Here is a 21115-nt window from a genome sequence, read left to right on the forward strand (position 1 = left end):
ATATATTATATATTAATTTGTCTGCTTGGTGCTTCTTGAATGCCTATATGGAAGAAGGGAACTTTGATTGCCATCAAATATATCGGGGACATCAGAAATGCCAAAATGGTTTCCGTACATGGACAGGGCCCCTCCATCCTCCACCTGCAATGTATTCACAAGAGTTGCTGCTTATTTGCATGTAGTAACTTTGCCTAGTCTACCACACAGAGTTGTTGCAAAGATAAAAGTGGGGAAGGTAGGACAAGGAGCAACAAAACATACAAACATACACAAAAAATACTCTGCCAACCACGGTAAGTGAAAGGCAGTTGTAAGACCCAGATTTGTTACAAATAACTGTAGGATAAAATAGATCCTCAAAGTTAAGAGGCAAAACACTTCTGGATACCATATTCTGGGAACAAACAAAAAGAAAGGCATTTTTCTTGTGCCCCACAAGAAAAGGCATTTTTCTTGTGTCGCACAAGAAAAGGCATTTTTCTTGTGTCGCAGACATGAGGCTGACCTCTCTCAGAATCAGGATGCTAAACCTGGAAGCATCTCAACCTGCTTCTCCAGCCAGGGTCTTACACTCCTTTCCAGTGCAATGTAGGGGCATATTTTGGTAGTATGGCACCCTGAGAGTGACCAAAATCTGGCACACATAAATGGATCTTCACAATGATCGATCCTCTCAATTCTTTGCCCACTTGGCTCAGTGCCCTATGCCAGGGAACCACTTGCACCACCCCAAATCTGGCACAACAGTGTAGTATTTAATTCATGCCATAGGTTTTTCCTTCATCCTTACCTTTTGTAATGAAATGTGAGGCTTCTTGAAATCCACATGTAGCATATTACCCAGCAAAGGAAGAGGCATGGGCCCTGGGGGGTAATTCCTTGGGCGAATATTTCTCTTGTAATCAGCAAGAAGTAGAAATGTAGCCAGAATCACCAGAACGACCTGCAGGGACAAGGCCTCCCAGAGGACAGAGAGCAGCTGCAGCAGCATCTTCAAACCCACCTAGGTGTTCCTTTTGCAGATTGGCCTGCTGTCTGCTGAGGGAAACCCGAATCTGATCCCACTGGAGCAGCCACACCTGTGTTCTTGGCTAAGCAGGAAAAAGAGAGTGGGGAAGAGCGGCAATCGGAATTAAAATATTTCCTTCCTATTTTCACTTCTTTGGAACAGCAAAGGTTAATTTCCTTCATGACATTTCCAAGAAGGGTTTTCTCCCTGTGCAAATCAAAGCACTGTCAATAAAGAAAATAAAAACTTACACTAAGCAGGATGCCTTCTGCTCCTGAAAGGTTTGGATCAGGGGTAGTTTCAGCAACTCTGACCTCTGGGCTAAGGAGGCCAGAGGAGTCTATCTGCTCGCCTTCTGTTCAATATTGCATAGATTATATTTTGTTTGGCAACAGTATGACTAGATCTGGGACTAGGAACCAGCACCTCTCCTGATATTTTCGGTCTCCAACTCCCAGCAGCCCCATCGTTCCACGGACATTCCACGGACCCCTGACAGTTGCTGATTGATGGCTGCATGGTGAATGCGGATTCCTGATATTTTTGGTCTCCAACTCCCAGCAGCCCCAGCCAGTATGGCCAATAGACAGGGATGATGGGAGAAGGATCATTCAGAGGGCCAGAGCCCTCTAGTACTAGGCAGTTTTAGCCAGCAGCAGACCATGCAGAAGGGAAGAAATTGATGCAATGCAAATGCATTGCCAAGAGCACCAGATTGGCTCCATCACTGCAGTGTTGCTTCTCTCCCTCCCATAAGCAGCAGCAGCTCAGCTCTTGTGAGTTCCATTGAGCGCTACCATGTCATGTAGTACTAGTCTTAGCCAGGGCTTTTTTTCCCCAGCCAGAACTCACCAGAACTCAGTTCCGGCACCTTTCATACAGAGGTGTAGGAAGGTCAGGTGGTACCTGGTGCGGAACATTTCTTGTCACCCCCCCCCCCCCAATGACTGATTGATTCATTGATTGATTTTTGCCTGCAGAAATGGTTTTCCGTTATTTCATATTTTCTTACAAAGGAATGTGGATTCTGAGCCTCTGATAACAAGTAGGCGACTATGGACAGATACTTATATCTACAGGATGGATTGTGTTATTTTATTTATATTTATTGTTTATTTATTTGATAAAATTTATTTTAAAAAAATATGCAAAGCGGTTTACCAAAACAAAAAACCACCACAGCAGTAAAATCAAGAAAAATTAACAATCCTACTTTAAAACATACAAAAGCTAAAATATCAAGAATAAAATTACTTCAACTTCCTAAGCATCTAGGTATGCTTGCCTAAAGAATAATGCTTTTAGCAGGTGGCTGAAAAAAGTCTAGCAAAGGAATGTGCTTTGTTGAAATTTCAGCCTTCACGACACAGGAAAACGGCCAAGTAAACAGCTATTTTTGTGGAGGAGGGTCAAGATATTAACTGACATGCATGAAATTTCATATGGAGCTATATAATCCCTAGTGTAGTAAGACAGGACCTTTGGAGCAGGCATTTTTTTAAAAAAAGGTTTTTTTATGAACTGCCCTAGTAGGGCAGTAATTGTTCCTTGATCATTTGTTACCCCCCTCCATGATGGCACCTGGGGTGACCCACCCCCTGCCCCCCCTTCCTATGCCCCTGCTTTCATGTGGGCCCCATTGCCATTATAAGAGAACAAGGGAGGTGTTGATGGTGAGTTCTGGCACTTCCTTTTTCTAGAAAAATAGCACTGGTCTTAATTTTGGTCCTGCATCTTTAATACAAGAATGTGCAAACTGTACTTATAATCATCTGATGGACATGTGGAATGGTGCCCATAATGGAGTTGAGGGGCAAGGAGCCCTTAATTGTTATGCCCCTAGGTGTCTTGGTATGCAATGCGGGTGAGAAATGGAGGACAAATGGCTGCAAACTACAAAAGCATGGACTTCTGCTGGGGGAGGTCACCCAGTCACTAAAATGTTGCTGTGGAAACCAGAGGCCCAAATCTGTTTGGGCCCAGAGGCACTTCTGAAACTATTTAGGACACTACAAAATACCCATTTCACAGAACAAATAATAGTGAAGCTCAGAAATACTTCTTCCCAGAGCAAAGCAAACCACTTACACCCACGCAAAGCAAATAAATCAGACCCTAAAAGCTATAATAATAATAATAATAATAATAATAATAATAATAATAACAACAACAACAACAACAATAAGGAAATCCCCACTTCCAACCAAACAACATCAAAGGCTTGTACAAGAACTTTGTTGGGGGGCCCATATGCCGATTAACTTCAGGTGCATTGTTTATATAAGCTGTAAACCATATACACTGATAGGTCCTTTAAATTTTGAATAGTCTGTTGCCAAAGGGTTGATGGTTATGATTGTGTAAACATGTTGTCAATGGGATTTTTAATCTACTTTCCTGATCAGTTAGTTCCAAGGAGGAAATTAAATATTTTGATTATACAAGAAAAGTAAAACTTAAAAAAAAAACATATAGAGTAGATCTTCATTGAGGCTTTACGCTGTATCATATCAAGGTCATTACTCAACCATAAAATATTACTACAAATAAACAAACTACCAAAAAAGATAATCCAGATCATAGCATGGTAAGATACGAAACACGACAACAGAGTTAATATAAACAAAAGCAGCACTTGAATATTTAGTTGTCTTCCTCTTCTGTTGCGTTCTTGCAAAATTTCTGGAAAACAATTTAAGTATTTCCCTTTGGATGTCAGGATATCTACACTGATTTATATATTGTTGAAAGTATCCAGCTATGCCCTGTCCATCTTTATGCTCAAACAAAAGGAAACACAATGGGGGACTTCCACTTTTACCACAGCTGCAACAGTGTGAGCTCTGACTGCAGTAAGCAGGTCAGGGCATACACCGGTACTGTGAGGGGCAACGTTTGGCTAAACGACCCCTGAAAAGGCTTGGAAGGAAGCTCAAGTCAAAAGGAACTTCAGCAGTGTCTGTTTGGAGTCCTGGCACCCCTCGCCAAAAGAAAAAGAAAACTGCTGAGGTGGGGGAGAATCCAGGCACAGAGAAGAACATCAAACAGGCCGGTGAAAAGCCTCACATCACTGAAGCAGCGACAAGATGGTAAAATCTCTATTTCTATATTAAAATAAACGTAAAGTGGTGGCAGCAGCAATAAAACCTAAAAGGAAATAAGACGAAGGGAAAAAAGGGAACTCAGGGTGGGGGGAAACCCTCATGGAGTGAGTAAACCCAAAACAAAATAAAGAGTAAAAATAGCGGAGGAGAAGTAATGCTACCACAAAAGTAAAGGGAAGACAGAAGAATGGGAAAAAATATGGAGAGAGTGTACAGTGGTGCCCCACAAGACGAATGCCTCGCAAGACGGAAAACCCACTAGACGAAAGGGTTTTCCGTTTTTGAGCTGCTTTGCAAGACAATTTTCCCTATGAGAAGACCTTGAGATTCAGGAATGTTCCAGAAGAGGAGAAGGAGGATATTTGGAAGAAGATGACTGAAACTTTAGCAAAGTGGCTACATTTACAGGAAAAAGACATAATAGAACAGACATAGAAAATCTTCAGAGTGAACTCAAGGAAAGCAAAAATGAACAAATGGCTGGCAGACTGCATCATTGTATTCACATCAAATTGGATGAAAGATAAGATCCTCCAAGCAAAGAGTAAGAACAAATTAACCATAGATGGAAAGGAAATAATAATTTTATGAGAGTCCCACCCAGGTTGATAAAAAAGAGACAGCAATTCCAATTTCTAACAAAAGCACTAAAGGCCAAATCAATATCCTTCAGATGGGAATACCCAGTGGGGATTTCCTTCAATTTCAAAGGAAAAAGAAGACAATTTGAGACATTTGAGGAAGCAGATATGTTTTGGAGGAAGTATCGAGGAGAATTAGGAGGAGGGAAAAGCGAAGTAAGAAATGAGGAAGGAAGAAAGGGAGAGCTATTGGATGAGGTGGAAGAAGAAGAAAGAGCTCAGCAAAGGGTGGAAGGATAAAGAACTATGCCAGTGGTAAATAATCAGACCAATAGCTATTACAAAATCCTTCTCCTTCGCCACTGCAGATAATTTAAACTCTTTCTACTAACTTTATAATTTTTTAACTAACAAAGAATGAAATTCAAATTGTTATCTTGGAACATAAATGGTCTAAACAATAGGAGGAAGAGGCAGAAAATAGAACGTATCTTGGAGAGGCAGAAGTGGGACCTTGCTTGTTTACAAGAAACCCACATCAATACTAAGCATAAAAGATTATTGGTAAAACCAAAGTTAGGGGAAGAATTCATCGAATCTGATGTAAGAAAAAAGAGGGGGGTTGTAATGTATGTTAAAAGCAAATACGAACCAGAATTGTTATATGAAGATAAAGAGGGGAGGATTGTAATAGTCAAAATATCACTAGAGGGGGAACCAATTGTGGTAGCGGGAATCTATGGATCAAATAAAAGAAAATCAGAATTCTATGTTAAAGTAAGATCACTATTAATGGAATATATAGATATGAAAATTATTGTGTTAGGGGATTTAAATGGAGTAATGGAACCAGAATTGGATAGATTGCAGAAGAAGGGGGGGGGGGGGAATGAAGGGAAGCTGCCAAAAAGCTTTGTGGAAATGGTAAAGATTTTTTATTTAGTGGATATATGGAGATATAAATATCCTGTCGAAAAGGAGTTCACATATTTCTCAGAACCAAAAATTTCATATAGTTGAATCGATAGTATATGGATTACTAAGGATATGACAATTGAAGCAGAGAATGCCGAAATATTACCAAAAACTCTTACAGATCACAATCCAGTATCATTAACTCTTGAAGGAAAAGAGGAGAAAAGGAAAAAAAGGTGGAGAATGAATGTTTTCTTATTAAAAAACCAAAAAGTAATACAAGGAGCCAGAAAGTTGATGAAGGAATATTTTGAAAACAATTGGAGGAATGGGACAGATGTTAAAACAGTGTGGGATGCTGGGAAGGCAGTTATTAGGGGATATTTTATAGACCGAAACTCAATAGCATATAAGAATAAAGAAAAAAAGAAAAGGGAGCTTTTAGAAGAAATTAGAAGGAAGGAAAAATTGGCCTATGCAAGCAAAAATAAAGAGAGATTAAATTAGGAAATTAAATTACTGAGAGTAGAATATAATAAAATTATAGAACAGGAGGTAGAACAACAAATCAAATTTTGGAAATATAAAAATTTTGAATGGGCAAATAAACCAGGCAAGATCCTTGCCTGGCAATTAAAAAAACAAAGAAATGAAAAATTAATAAATAAAATAAAAGTAGAAGAGAGGACAATAAGGGATATGACACAAATTAAAAAAGAATTTGAAAAATATTACAAAAAAATATATCAAAAAGATAAACAGTAAGAACATTGTTCTTTAAAACCCGATTTGAATCGCGACAGGTTCAATAGTGCCAAGCTTGGGGTAAGCAGTAATCCTGTTGCATTATTCTAGAATTTTTTATAAACATCTTCTCCCCCAAAGCATTGGACATCCCAAACAATTCCACAAATGTTTTCATGGAAATCTGTCAGGGAACTGCCATCAGTGCCGGAGGGAGAGAGCAAAAGCCAGAGGGATTATAGAGAGCGTCCAGGGATCGGGAGAAGCAGCTCATCTGATGGGGAAGAGAATCAGCATAGCATCAGTGGAGAGGGGGTGCAGGAGCCGGCAGTGGCGAGGCGGTCCCATGACTCCTTGCCTGGGACAAGCGGGGAGGGAAAGGGTCCTCCGCTGCCCACACCCACTTTGCGCAGAAGGCTTTCGCGCAGAGAGGGAAGGTGGAGACTGGGCGTCAAAGAGCTTCTTTACTGGAAGAAGTTTAATAAACGCCCACTCATGGATTCTGCCAGCGACCGAGTCAGCCACGGGTGAGTGGCACTCCGGACAGATAAAGTTTACTTTGGCAGCCCAGCCAGGTGTTTGCAACCAGCCAGGGAGATATTTGCCTGCTTGTGCACGAGCAACCCCTATAAAACATTACAAAATCACTTTACAAACTCAGTTTTCACCTTGTTATTGACTTTGTTTATTCAAGCAGAACAGAAATGCATTTGAAAAACAACAAAACCTATGGAATATTCACCGTCCACAATCCAGCTCAGAGTTGTATGCTTAACCCACCATTATTACTATATGTATATGCACATTTAGGGACATGGGCGGCGCTGTGGGTTAAACCACAAAGCCTAGGACTTGCTGATCAGAAGGTCAGCAGTTCGAATCCCCGCAACGGGGTGAGCTCCCGTTGCTCGGTCCCTGCTCCTGCCAACCTAGCAGTTTGAAAGCACATCAAAGTGCAAGTAGATAAATAGGCACCGCTCCAGCAGGAAGGTAAATGGCGTTTCTGTGTGCTGCTCTGGTTCGCCAGAAGCGGCTTAGTCATGCTGGCCACATCTCGCTGGCTCCCTCGGCCAATAAAGCGAGATGAGACCCTCAACCCCAGAGTCGGTCACGACGACCTAATGGTCAGGGGTCCCTTCACCTTTATAAGCACATTTAAACACTGCCTTGAGAGTAGGGCCAACAATACAGAACAGCAAGAACTGGTTATGTAACAAGGGAGAGTTCTTGTATGTTCATTAAGATGCATTGATGCAGCTAACATATTAAGCTCTTTGCATGATCGCAATGAACAAAATGTGCCTTGTAACACTTTCTAATTTTGTAAACATAGGCAGGAATTCCATTAGAGCTAGATCTGGAGTTGTGAGCACACCCTTTTCTATAAACAAACCGATGCCCTTTTTCCACTGCAGCCAGAACAAGCTTGTGTTCTGTCAGACCCAGAAGCTCCTAAGGATCCACAGTTGTTGTTTTCAATTGATTTTTATTGACATTTACTCTGAAAAAGTAAGAAATGCATAATAACAAACAAAACATGTGTAACAAAACTTGGCTAGGAACTTAGTCCTGGTACTACTGGCTGATGCATATAAGACAAGAAGAGGTAAGGTGTAGAAAGAACAATCTGGAAAAGCAAGATCTAAAGATCAAAAGTGTTTAGGTATAACACAAGTGCATAATGGACATTGAAGATCTGTAGGGAGGACTGCTCCCTGTTGTCAGGAAACAAATGCAACCGATGGAAATCCTGCAGCAACATGACTTACCAGCTGCTCTCTTCAGTGACGGGAACCAGTTAGAGCTGCACAGGAAGACCTATTCAGTAGGCTCTTCAGAAGAGAGCCAGAGGAAGCCCACAGTGTCTTGGGGCCCTGGCCTTGATTCTGACCTTCCTTTACAAAGGGTGAAAGCAAGCTATTTGTTCCCTCTCCTGAGAGGGGAGAGAGAGAAACAAGCAAGACCTTTACCCCTGTTTTGAGCCAATGAGCAAACTGCAAGTTTTGGACACAAGCTGATAGAAACAGCCCAGGGTCCTAAAGACCTTCTGATTCCTGCTTTTCTATCCAGCTTCTTGTCTTGCTGTTCACTTTTCATAGCAGCTGGGAAGCATCTGGCACAGGTATTCCCTTGAAGTTATTTTGTGCAAATAGTGGGTGGGTGGGTGGCAAAAGCAAAGTGTTCTGCTTAAGTCCAGGCACTCAAAGATCCCTATATAGCAAATTCTAAGTACAATGTACACATCTTTACTCAGATGTAATTCTCATAATGTTTAATGGGGCTTTGTCTCAGGTAAATCAAATTGGGTATAGGATTATAGTAGTCAGGGTAGATTAAGAACAGTTGAAGCATCATAACTGTACATTGGTACCTCAGGTTAAGTACTTAATTCGTTCCGGAGGTCCGCACTTAACCTGAAACTGTTCTTAGCCTGAAGCACCACTTTAGCTAATGGAGCCTCCTGCTGCTGCTGCGCCGCCGGAGCACGAATTCTGTTCTTATCCTGAAGCAAAGTTCTTAACCTGAAGCACTATTTCTGGGTTAGTGGAGTCTTTAACCTGAAGCGTATGTAACCTGAGGTACCACTGTACTAAATAGTGCTGCTCCTTTGTTCTCCCTCCTTCCTCCCAATCAAATGAAACTTCCCTGCCTGGTTACTCAGAAGTAAGTCCCAATGTATTCAACGAGGAGGACTCTCAGGTAATGTGTATAGGCTTACAGGCTCCATCTTAAGGAGGCATGGGTTCATTTACAGTCTGTTTTAGCTATGTGCTGCTGCTGTTGCATTCCTATGGTGTCATTCTTGGTTTTTTATTGTTTACTTTTGTTTTTAGGATTTACATAGACATAATTTACAAATTATTGGGGGTTAGATGGAAACGCTGAACTATAACTGGCAGCTATAAAATTGTTATTACATAAAATAATTTTGAAAATAATGGGGTGGGGGAGAGACCCCCGTACCAAGGACAGGGAATGGGGACTCTGGAGCCTCATCAATGGATCATTATGATCTGCATACAAAATCACCTGAAATGTGATTTCCCCGAGCTTCCGGGACGCCGCGGCCACGGGAAGGAGCGAGAGGTAACTCGTCTGAGGAGCCTCGAACAGCGTGGGGGTCTTAGAGGGGTCACGAAGGCTCCGTGAACCCCTAAACCACAGGTGGAATATCCTGTTGGTCAAAATACCCAGCAAGGCTGCGTGTGCTCGCCTGTGTTGCCGGCGTTTAACAAGGCTGGAGCCGCAGCGAGAAGGGGAAGCATCAGACTCCATGCTGTGAAGCCTCAGGCTCCGAGTGAAAGCGGCGGACCTCCGACAACAGAGGAAAAGCTGGGAAATAGTTCTAAAGCTTTGAAGAAAGCTGAGGAGGGAGAACATTGGAAAACAATCAAAGTAAAAGCCAAAGGAATTCTGAATGAAGTACCCAGCGGAGAAGTAATTAAAGACAAAAGAAGGAGGAATTCACTACTGGCGGTAAGATTGACAAAGTAGTAAAGCAAAAAGCTGGCAGACGTGAATGAAAGAGCAAGAAGTAACTGCTAGCGAGGGGAAGGAATATCCTCGGTAACAAAGTACATTTTATAAAGTACAAAGTACAGAGAGTTGGAAGCAAGGTAATATTGAGGTTTTTTTTTTGATAGAGAGACTCTTTACCGGGTTTGAGAGGAGGAAAGGAGGTTTCTGGGGCATTTGGTTGATGCTTTAACCGACAGGCTTTTTGAGGACGTTATCGTTAACATCAACTTTCTTGTTTGAAGTGGGTGGAAGAAAGCCTGGGTCCTCCCCAGACCTTAATGCTGGCTTTATGTTAGTGACTTCCCTATGGGTTTAAAAAAGGGAGGAGGAAGCCATTTCGGGACTTAACTTGGCTCTGTTATTCGCCATTTCAATTTGTTCTTGATCTACCACGTCTCTGCAAGCATTTGAGATTTAAAGGGACATGCGCCAAAAGCCAAACAGGAGAATTTAAACCAGCATAAAGAACACTTCCCGAAGAACCTCCAAGTCTCCAGTAAAGGAAAAATTTTGGTGACGCCAGACTTCTATAATACCACCCTCTAAGAGGGTAAAGACTGTAAAAGGTAAAGACTGTAAAACTTTGTGTATAGTCTGACGCCTACTATCTGCTATTACACCCCAACGCCAGACCCGGTAACCTATTAACCCATTAGAGACTATCTGTGATCCTGTGCCTCATCCCTTTGTGAAAGACATTAGGATAGAGACCAGCTTCTGGGGGAGATTATTCCAGATCCAAGGACCTACCACAAAAAGGCCCTGTTACATGTCTCATGGTTATGAATCCTGGGAACTGTGAGCAAATTGCAGTTCAGCAATATTCGGAGGGCTGCAGGTTGACCATTCAGGACTATGTTTCTTTATAAACCTGTCTATAAATCTGCTGCATCTATATAACTCCCCAAAGTCATTAGTGTGGTGGACCCTAAGACCTTTCAAGCCTACAAAATGACAAACGGTGCAAAAAAGGGGGTGGCAACGCCAGCGGAAAGGAGGCCGTCGAGACAAGAGGATGCTAAGGAAAGTAAAGAAATTAAAGACTATAGTAGTCTGATGGCAGAAATAAGGAAAGAATTCAAAAATAATGAACAATATATTGAGAGAAAATTACTTGAGGTACAAGACACTTTGGACAAGAAATTGGAGGGAGTGGTGGGGGAATTGACAGGAAAGGTTAAAGATTTATCAGTAAGAACTAAGGTTCTGGAAGATTCAATGAAAAAGGTGCAAAAAGATACGAAAACTAGTAAGAAGGAGGTGGATAGAATTAGAGTAGAAGTTAAAGAGATAGAAAGAGTGCAGGAAGAGTTGTTGGACAATATGGCTATGACGCAAATGAGGCAAAATCAAACCAACCTGAAACTGAGGGGTGTACCAGAGACCCCAAATGAGAATATTAGATCTAAAATGGTAAAAGAGCTGGCAACTTGGTTAAATAAGAGTGAGGAGGAGGTAAACTGTTATTTAGTAAATATTTTTCGAATAAGACCAAAGTCAGACAGAGCCAGAAAGAAAAAGCTGCCAGGTGATGTAATTGTCATGTTCAACACTTTGGAAATAAGAAATGAAATACTGCAACAGAACCACATAAAAAGGTTATATATTGAAGGAAACCCAATTATTATCTTTAGAGAAATTCCTTCGAGATTTCTTCGAAGGAGAGAGACATACAAAAAATTAACAAACCAATTGAAGAAGAATGGGATATTGTATAGATGGGAGTTTCCTGAAGGCATTTCATTCTACTTTAAGGAAAAAAGGTTTAAATTAAGCACCAGTGTTGAACTCCAAAAATTTGCGAGGTGATACGAGAAGGACCTGGGAAAAGTTGAAGGGGAGGCGGAAAGGGAGGAACGACAGAGAGACGAGGAGGGTGAAGGGAGTGAAGAAGAAGAAAAAGAGGAGAGCTTAACAGGAGAAGGGGAAGAACAAGAGGAGGAAAGCAAGGAACAGTAGTTTCTATTTAATCTAGTTAAATTAGCTAGAATAGTTTAATAGATGGCTTTAAAAACAATAAGCTGGAATGTGAACGGTTTGAACAATAAAAATAAGAGGAATCAGATTGCGCATGTATTGCTGAAAAAGAATTGGGATCTAATTTGTCTTCAAGAAACGCATGTAATAGGAAAACACAAGAGGGTATTAAGTAATAAGAGATTGGGATTGGACTTTGTGACCTCCGACAAGGTTAAGAAAAGAGGGGTAGTAATTTATATAAAGGAAAAATATGACCCGCAATTACTGTACAAAGATGAACATGGGAGAGTAGTGGTGGTGCAGATGGTGTTTCATGGAGAAAAAATAGTTGTGGTTGGAATATATGCCCCGAATGAGAAAAAATCAGCTTTCTTTTTGGAATTAGATAATATACTAACGGAATGGATGGATCAGAAAATGATATTGATGGGAGATTTTAATGGGGTGGTGACGCCGAATACGGACAGATTAACAAAAAGACAAGATGGGAAAGAAGGTAAATTACCACGATCTTTCTTTGACATGGTAAATAATTTGGGATTGACGGATGCTTGGAGATTTAAAAATCCTACTGCAAAACAATTCACTTTTTTTTCAAATCCGAATCAGAGCTGGGGGAGGATAGACAGTATTTGGGTCTCGAGGGAATTGGTACAGAACTTAATTAAGTCTGAAATTTGGCCCCGAACTTTATCTGACCATAGTGCGGTTTCCATGGAGTTAAAAGGTAGAGAGGTTAAAACAGCCAGATGGAGAATGAATGAATATTTATTTAATGATCAAAAGATAGTAAATAAGGCTATAGAAACAATTGAAGAATACTTTAGGTGGAACTTAAATGGAGAAACTTCCATAGAGACGGTGTGGGACGCAGGAAAAGCGGTCATGAGGGGTTTTTTGATTCAGAAAAATAGCCAATTAAGAAAAGAAAAGGAAAAAAAGAAAGAGCATAACACAGATTATGGAAAATGAAAGAAAATTAACTGTTAACCCTAGTGAAGAGAGTTTAAAACAGAACTTAAAAATATTACAAGCTAAATTTGCTACAATAATTAACCAAGAGATAGAGTGGAAAATTAAAAGGATGAATCAAAAGAACTTTGAGTCCGCAAATAAGATAGGGAAATATCTAGCGTGGCAGTTGAGAGAAAGGAAGAAGTTGAGTATGATCAGTAAAATAAAAGAAGGAGATATGATTATGGAAGAACCAAAAGAAATAAAAAGAATATTCCAAAGATATTATAAGGATTTGTATAAAAGAGGAGAGGAAACAGAACAAGAAATAGATCAATTTTTGCAAAAACACCATCTGGAACAAATTGTAGAAGATGAAAGAGCAGCACTAGATGAGATAATAACACAGGAAGAGATAAAAAAGGCTATCAAAAAGATGAAAGCTGGGAAGGCGCCGGGACCGGATGGCCTTCCAGCCAAATATTACAAAATATTAATTAACCAAATATCACCAGTGCTGGGAGAGGTTATGAACAATATATTGAGAGAAGGAAAGATACCTAATACCTGGAAGGAAGCCTATGTTATATTGATTCCTAAAAAAGAGGTGGACACTATGGAAGTAAAGAACTATAGGCCAATCTCATTATTAAATAATGATTATAAGCTATTTGCAGACATAATGGCGGAAAGATTAAAGAAGGTATTGATTAATAAAATTCATGGTGACCAAACAGGATTTCTCCCAGGGAGACAATTACGGGATAATGTAAGGAATTTGATTGACATTATTGAATACTTGGACATGAAAATAGACAGAAAAGCTGCACTGGTTTTCATAGACGCCGAAAAGGCATTTGACAATGTTTCCTGGAACTTCCTAAAGAAGGTTTTGGAGAGGATGGGAATTGGTGAAAAATTTAGAAGAGGCATAGAAGCAATATACAAAGAACAGAAAGCAAAGCTGGTGATAAATAATAATACAACAGAATATTTTAACATTTATAAAGGGACCAGACAAGGTTGCCCCCTGTCCCCCTTATTATTTATTATAATTTTGGAAGTACTTAATAAGAGACTGAGGGAGGCAACAGAAGTGAAAGGAATTAGAGTAGGAAAGAATGAATTCAAAATCAAAGCCTTCGCCGACGATATTGTTCTGACTTTGGAAGATCCACAAGATAGTGTAAAAGAAGCATTACAAAAAATTGAGGAATTTGGAGAGGTGGCAGGTTTTAAGGTAAATAAGAATAAAACTAAAATGCTGGTTAAAAATCTAACTAAGGAAGAAACGAAAGATCTAGAACAAAAAGTGGAAATCATGGTGGTGAAAAAAGTGAAATATTTGGGAGTGTGGATCACGGCAAAAAACATAAACCTATATAAAGATAATTATGAAGTTACATGGAAAAAAATAAAGAAAGATCTGGAAATATGGGGGAGGATGAAATTTTCCTTTTTAGGGAGGATAGCAGTGGTTAAAATGAATGTTTTGCTGAGGATGTTGTTTTTATTTCAAACTCTTCCAGTTATTAAAGGTTTAAAACAATGTAAAGAATGGCAGAGAACCCTGATGAAATTCATCTGGCAGGGGAAAAGACCAAGGATTAAAATGAAAATATTAACTGATAAAAAGGAAAGAGGAGGTTTTGCTCTCCCAGATTTGAGCCTATATTATGAAGCAGCGTGCCTACTTTGGCTAAAAGATTGGATAAAACTGGAGAACAGAGACCTATTGGATTTAGAAGGTTTCAATAATTGGTACGGGTGGCACGCATATCTCTGGTATGAGAAGGTGAAAGTCCATAGGGCTTTCTTAAATCATATTTTCAGGGGACCAATATATCAGGTCTGGGAAAGAAATAAAAACCTTCTTGAAAGAAAAACACCATGGTGGATCTCACCGGTAGAGGTCTTAACAATAAAAAAAAAAAAACATGGAAGGGAAGACAGCCACTTACGAAGATTTGGTAAGAAAATCAGAACAAGGGCTTAAACTTAAACCGTATGAGGAAATAAAGGACCAATTCACCGGTTGGCTACAATATCATCAGGTGAATGATATGTTAAAGCAAGATAAAAGAAAAATGGGCTTTGAGGACAAGAAATCAAAATTCAATATAGAAATAATAGAAGGTAAAAACAAAACATTGTCTAAATTATATGACATATTACTGGAATGGCATACAAAAGACGAGGAAGTCAAAGAGGCAATGATTAAATGGGCAATTGACTTCGGCTATAACATCGAGTTTGAAAAGTGGTTGAAATTGTGGAATAGAGATATTAAATTTACGGCCTGTACGAGTTTGAGAGAAAATGTTTGGAAAATGCTCTATAGATGGTATCTTACGCCGGCAAAATTGGCTAAAATCTATAGATCAGAAAATAAGACATGCTGGAAATGTGGTGAAGTGGAGGGAGACCTCTACCATATGTGGTGGCAATGCAACAAGGTGAAGGTTTTTTGGGAAGCAATTTATAATGAACTTAAAAAAAGTTTTTAAATATACTTTCCCCAAAAGACCTGAGGCCTTTTTGCTGGGAATTATGGGTAAGGAAATAAAAAATGAAGATAAAAAAATATTTCTCTATGCCACCACAGCCGCAAGAATTATGCTGGCACAAAACTGGAAAACAGAAACTATACCTAACGTAAGTGACTGGCAGGTCAAAATGATTAACTATGCCGAGCTAGATAGATTAACAGGCAGAATACGAGACCAAGACGACCAGAAATTTCAAAAAAAATGGAGTAAATTTTGGAAATATATTGGAACGGATATATAGGAGGAACTGGCGGTATTAGAAAAACTTTATCAGCTAATAATTATAAACTTTAATAAACTAATTACGCAACCCGGGATTTATTTGATACTTACCAAAAGGGTGAAGGGAAGTCAAAGGCTAAGTAGAGCCTAATGTTTATATTATTTTTTTGTATGATTGTACGCTTACTTTTTGTATAGCATGAAAATAGGATGAATAATTTATGTTAAAATGTTTATTTTTGTATTTGTTTGTCCTTTTTTTTCTTTTACAAATTCTGAATAAAAATTTACTTGCAAAAAAAAAAAGAAATGTGATTTCCCAGGAAATGTTGCTCTCTCAGGGGTAAACTACAACTCCCAAAATAACTACAGTTCCCCAGATTCATTGAGCAAGTCTGTTTTGAATGTGCTTTAAAGATACATGCTGCAATCCCAACCCTACTTACCTGGGTTAAGCCCTAATGAATTCTGGCTAAACATAATTAGGAGTGTGAGGTAAAATTAGGATTTGGAGGTAAAATTGGTAATGATATATTGGGCTAAAGATATTGGACATAGCATATAGTTAGAAGATTGGGAGAGGTTATGGAATGAAGGTATTACCATATTTTTCGCCCTATACGGTGCACTGGCCCATAGGACGCACCTCATTTTGGGGGGGGGGATGAATAAAAAGAATTTATTTTCCCCCCGGCCCCCAGAACAGGCCGCAGGAACTCCCCCAGGCTCGCAAGGCTTGTGCAGAGCTTCCTGAAGCCTGGAGAGCGAGAGGGGTCGGTGCGCACTGGCTGTTTCATTTCAAAATCCAGCTCCTCAGCCTGATATAAAAAAATAGTTGTTAAAGGCTTTGAGTAGCAAGACAATTCTTTTAACTTCCTACTATCCCTCCCCTTTTCCTCTAGCAAAAAAGGGTTGGCAAGGATTGAAATAGGCCTTTAAAGAAGTTTCCCTTTGGACAGGGGGACAGTAGGGGTGTCTTGCTACCCAGCATGTGTGAAGTATAGCGTGATCTTTTAAACATAGTTCTCCCACCTAAAGCCAATTGACTAATGGACAGCTAATAATGGGATGTTGACTTACCGTAGCCACTGTGCTAAATGGGCATAAGTTTAGTTTGCTCTGTTTGGAACTAGTAATCAGCGAAAGCCTGCATTCGCCCCATAGGACGCACACACATTTCCCCTTCATTTTTGGAGAGGAAAAAGTGCGTCCTATAGGGCGAAAAATACGGTAATTTTACAGTATGTAAAACGCTTAAAGAAAATGTTATGAAAATGATGTATTTGCAACCAGAGTGCCATGGTACCCTAGGGTGCCTTGAATTATGGTTAAGAGTGTTGCGGGCAACACTAGTCTCTGTCCCTCTTTCCTTCCCTCCCTCCTCTGATGCCCTCTAGCATCTCTGCCTCCCAAAGGCTTGTACGGCTGTTTGTTGCAGCAGCCCTGGTTATGAGCTCCGCAAGCGAATGTTCTGGGTGTGCTGGTTGTCAGGAGCTGAGGTGGCCTCGGAGCAAGGAAGCCAGTGGGTTAGGGAGCCCAGCCAGCCAGCCAGTCCTTGCTGTTGGGACAGACAAGTTCCAGGCGCCTGTGGGGCAGTGTGAGGAGGCACCTCTCTTTGGCACGGAGGTGGGGAAGCTCAGAGAAGGAGGAGGGCAGCAGTGGCTGCCCAGAGGACTCCCAAGGAAAGGGGAGAGGAGAGGAGGCTGAGGGAACACTCCACAAGGGAGAGTGCTCAAAAAAGGGTGAGAGGCTGCCAGCTCTGCAGGCAAGGGGTGACATAACTGGGCTCCTGAACCCCACAGGGGTACCATGGAAAGAATGTAGTTGGTCAAGGCAGCTGTGGACTCAAAAATGGCTGTGAAAAAGATACTACCTGCTGCTTCCATACAGTGCTTAACGACAGCATATTATTCCATCACTACTAGGGATGGGGCAGAAAGTCCGCTCAGGTGCAATTTAATGCAATTTAAATTCATTCTCACTGCCTGAAACAATACATTAACTGAAGCATTATTGGATGTAGAAGTGTGGCAAACTGAACAACAGATAAATGAGGAACTGAATGAAAGAAAAACTCCCATATTCCTCCACCTCTAACAATTGCAGACCAATAATGACAAGCTGTTTGATGCACTACACGGCCAGACTCTGATTGCCACCCAACACTGAACTGTGAGCTGTTAATCTAGTTTTGCAGGTCTACATCTATGACAAATCTTATTAGTTTACTTTTGTTTAAAGATGCAAGAAATGCAAAAGTGAATTAAGGTAAGGTTACCACATTTTTTTCAATGAATCCGGGGACACTTTAAATAAATAAATAAACAAACAAATACATACATACATACATACATACATACATACATACATACTTACTACACGTTCAGGATGTTGATGCTGCAGTGATGGCAGTGGGAGAGGGGTGGCCGCCACCTTGACCTCAACCGTCATGTTTCCCCTTCCTCTGATGCTTCTATCCCTTTCTCCATGAGCCTGGGCAGCCCCTGAGTTGTTGGTTCTTTGGTGGTGGGGGTGGGTGGGGAAGCGGTGCATGGTGGGTCAGGCATAGAAGGTGGAGAAGGAGGGCCGAGAGCGGCAGTGGTGAGGCTTGGGCAGCATGATGCCTCCATTCCCATCGGAGCAGCCCCAATCCCATACCTACTTATGTGCAAGCAGGAGGGGGCAGGGATCCCTCAGCTGGGAAGGGAGGCTTCCCGTTGCCTAACTGAGAGATCCCAGGCCCCTCCTGCTTGCACGCAAGCTCTGATAGGCAGCGTGAAGCCTATCTTCACAGATGGTTGGGAGGCTGCTCTTATAGGCTGCGTTTCCCGGGGACATTAGATGAAATCTGGGGACATTCTGGGGATGGAATTTGTTGAGGGACTTATTCACAAATCTGGGGACTGTCCCTGGGAAATGGGGACGTCTGGTAACCCTAATTTAAGAAAATATCTAATAATCTAAAAGGTTGTACAATCAGTGCATTTAATTAAAAAAGGAATTTTAATCATCTAAATCATTGACCATAGTAAAGGAAACTTACTAAATGACCCAAATATCTTATCAAGAACAGGGGATTTTGGTCGATCTACAAAATATTCTCCCTGATGGACAAGAGCCTCTTTCACCAGGTGCAATCCATTCACAACCACAATCCTTATGTTTCCAGTCCGAAGGCCGAATACATTGCCATATTTTTCTGCAAGCTGAATGGAGACAGTAAGGTGAATAAGCTTTATTGTACTAGCCAAAGTCCATGACAAAATACTATCAGAAGATGTATCAACATAACTATGTAATTGTATATTTGTATAATTGTATATCAACATAACTATGTAATTGTATTGTAAAACAGAACCACTGCCTGAATTGTCAAAACTATAAAGTGTGGTGTAGTGGTTAAGAGCGGTAGTCTCATAATCTGGGGAACCGGGTTCGCGTCTCCGCTCCTCCACATGCAGCTGCTGGGTGACCTTGGGCCAGTCACACTTCTTTGAAGTCTCTCAGCCCCACTCATCTCACAGAGTGTTTGTTGTGGGAGAGGAAGGGAAAGGAGAATGTTAGCTGCTTTGAGACTCTTTAAAGGGAGTGAAAGGCAGGATATCAAATCCAAACTCTTCCAAAGTGCAGATGCATGTGTAGATTGGGGACTCCACACAACATAGCTTTTTTCCAGTTTAGACCTCTGAATCTCCCTTACGGTTTACTGCAATTTTGTCCAGGTTCTTCTCCCTGATCTTTCTTGCCACCAGCCCAAAAATGCCACATTATGTGTCGCTGGAGTTTTAGTATCACTGAGCAGCCCTAGACCCGAATGGACATGGTGGAAGAATATATAATATCCTATCTAATATATTATATTATTAATTTGTTGGCAGGCTGGAGGGAGAGGGAGAAAGAAATATGGAAGAAGGAAGCTTTGATTGCTATCAAATGGTTTCCAGGAGCTGTAAGTGGACAGTCCCCCTCCATCCTCCACCTGCAATGTATTCACAATAGTTGCTGCTTATTTGCATGTAGTAACTTAGCCTAGTCTACCACACAAAGCTGTTACAAAGATAAAGGGGGAGTGAAGGTAGGGCAATGTACAACAACACATACATGCACACCCACAATATTCTGCCAGCCATAGAAAGCAAATGGCAGTTGTGGACACAGGTTTGTTAGGTGTTAGGTGGTGAGTGAGGCCAAAATCTGGCACCCTCCAATAGATTTTCTCAATTTTGTGCCCACTTGGCTGGGCATCTTATAGGGAGAAACGTCCCACACCACCCTGAAGCTCTTTCCTCCATACTTACCTTTTGTGCTGAAATCTGAGGCTTCTTGAAATCCAGATGTAGTGTGCTACCCAGAAAGGGAAGAGGCCTGGGCCCTGGGGGGTAATTCCTTGGGCGAATCTGTTTCTTGTAATCAGCAATAAGTAGAAATGTTGCCAGAAACACCAGAACAACTTGCAGGGACAAGGCCTCCCAGAGGACAGAGAGCAGCTGGAGCAACATCTTCAAACCCACCTAGGTGTTCTTATGTCAGCACAGACGGCATTGTGTCAAGGGAAACTTGATTCTGCTCCAGCTACAGCAGCCACACCCGCCCTCTTGGCTAAAGTTCCTGAAACAAGGGCAAAGTTTGCATATATTATATATCACTCCCACAAAGAGGCAGGAAGGAGATGACTTAATCACTCACTGTACCAGGGGGGGGGGGAGTGTGGAGAACAGCCGCTTTCTGAATTAGAATATTTCCTTCCTGTTTTCACTTTTGTGAAACAGTAAAGGATACTTTCCTTCATGACATTTCTAAGGGGTTTTCAGCCACTACAAATCAAAGCATTGTCCATAAAGAAATTTAAAATGTTTACTATGGAGAATGTCTTCTGTTCCTAACATGTTTGGACCAGTGGTAGTTTCAGCAGCTCTGCCCGCTGCCTAAGGAGCCAGAGAAGTCAACCTGCTTGCCCTCTGTTCAGTATTGCATACGTTAGATTTTGCTTTGGCAACAGACTGACCAGCACCTCTCCAGATGTTTTTGGTCTCCAACTCCCAACAGCTCTAGGTTGTATGGTCAACAGTCAGGGATCAATCGAGAGCCCTCTATTACTAAGACAGTTTTAGCCAGTAGCAGACCATGTAGAAGGGGGAAATTTTGTGCAGTGCAAATCCATTGCCAGGAGCTCTGGATTGGCCCCATCAGTGTGTTTACAGCACACCAACATCACCGTCATGTTGCTTTCCCCCCTCCCAGAAAGCAGGAGCAACTCAGCTCTTGGGAGGTCTAGCGAGAGCCACGTTACCACACCCGCCCGCGTGGCTAATGCTCCCACAGGAAATGAGGGCAAAGTCCACAGGTATTGTTATGTATCGTGCCCACAAATAGGCAAGGTGATGACTTAATGAGTAACTCTACCAAGGGGGAAGAGTTATGATATTTCCTTCCTGTTTTCCCTTTTTAGGAACTGTAAAGGTTACTTTCCTTCCGGACATTTCTAAGAAGGCGTTTCTGGCAGTGCAAATCAAAGCACTGTCAATAAAGAAATTT

At 41.1% G+C, this 21115-nt stretch overlaps 1 protein-coding gene across 6 annotated transcripts in view; it reads right to left on the reverse strand.

The window, feature by feature from the left end:
- The window catches only part of LOC310710016 (cytochrome P450 2J2-like), a 35188-nt gene extending 14990 nt beyond the window's left edge, over window positions 1–20198 (reverse strand). Inside the window, exons 1-2 of one of the 6 annotated variants that reach the window (XM_083510349.1) lie at window positions 19879–20198; window positions 18624–18786 (exon numbers count right to left, since the gene is read on the reverse strand). In XM_083510349.1, the coding sequence (XP_083366475.1) occupies window positions 18624–18786; window positions 19879–20079 (364 nt within the window). In that variant the 5' untranslated portion in view covers window positions 20080–20198. Of the gene's footprint in view, window positions 1–793; window positions 1095–8116; window positions 9217–18623; window positions 18787–19878 lie in introns of those variants that run through there. The other 5 variants (XM_083510351.1, XM_083510348.1, XM_083510350.1 and 2 more) reach the window with 5 other exon arrangements.
- Between the last annotated feature and the right edge of the window lie 917 nt (window positions 20199–21115).

This window comes from Podarcis liolepis (assembly GCF_965112155.1).
Source record: "Podarcis liolepis genome assembly, chromosome: 6".
Lineage (NCBI taxonomy): Eukaryota > Metazoa > Chordata > Lepidosauria > Squamata > Lacertidae > Podarcis > Podarcis liolepis.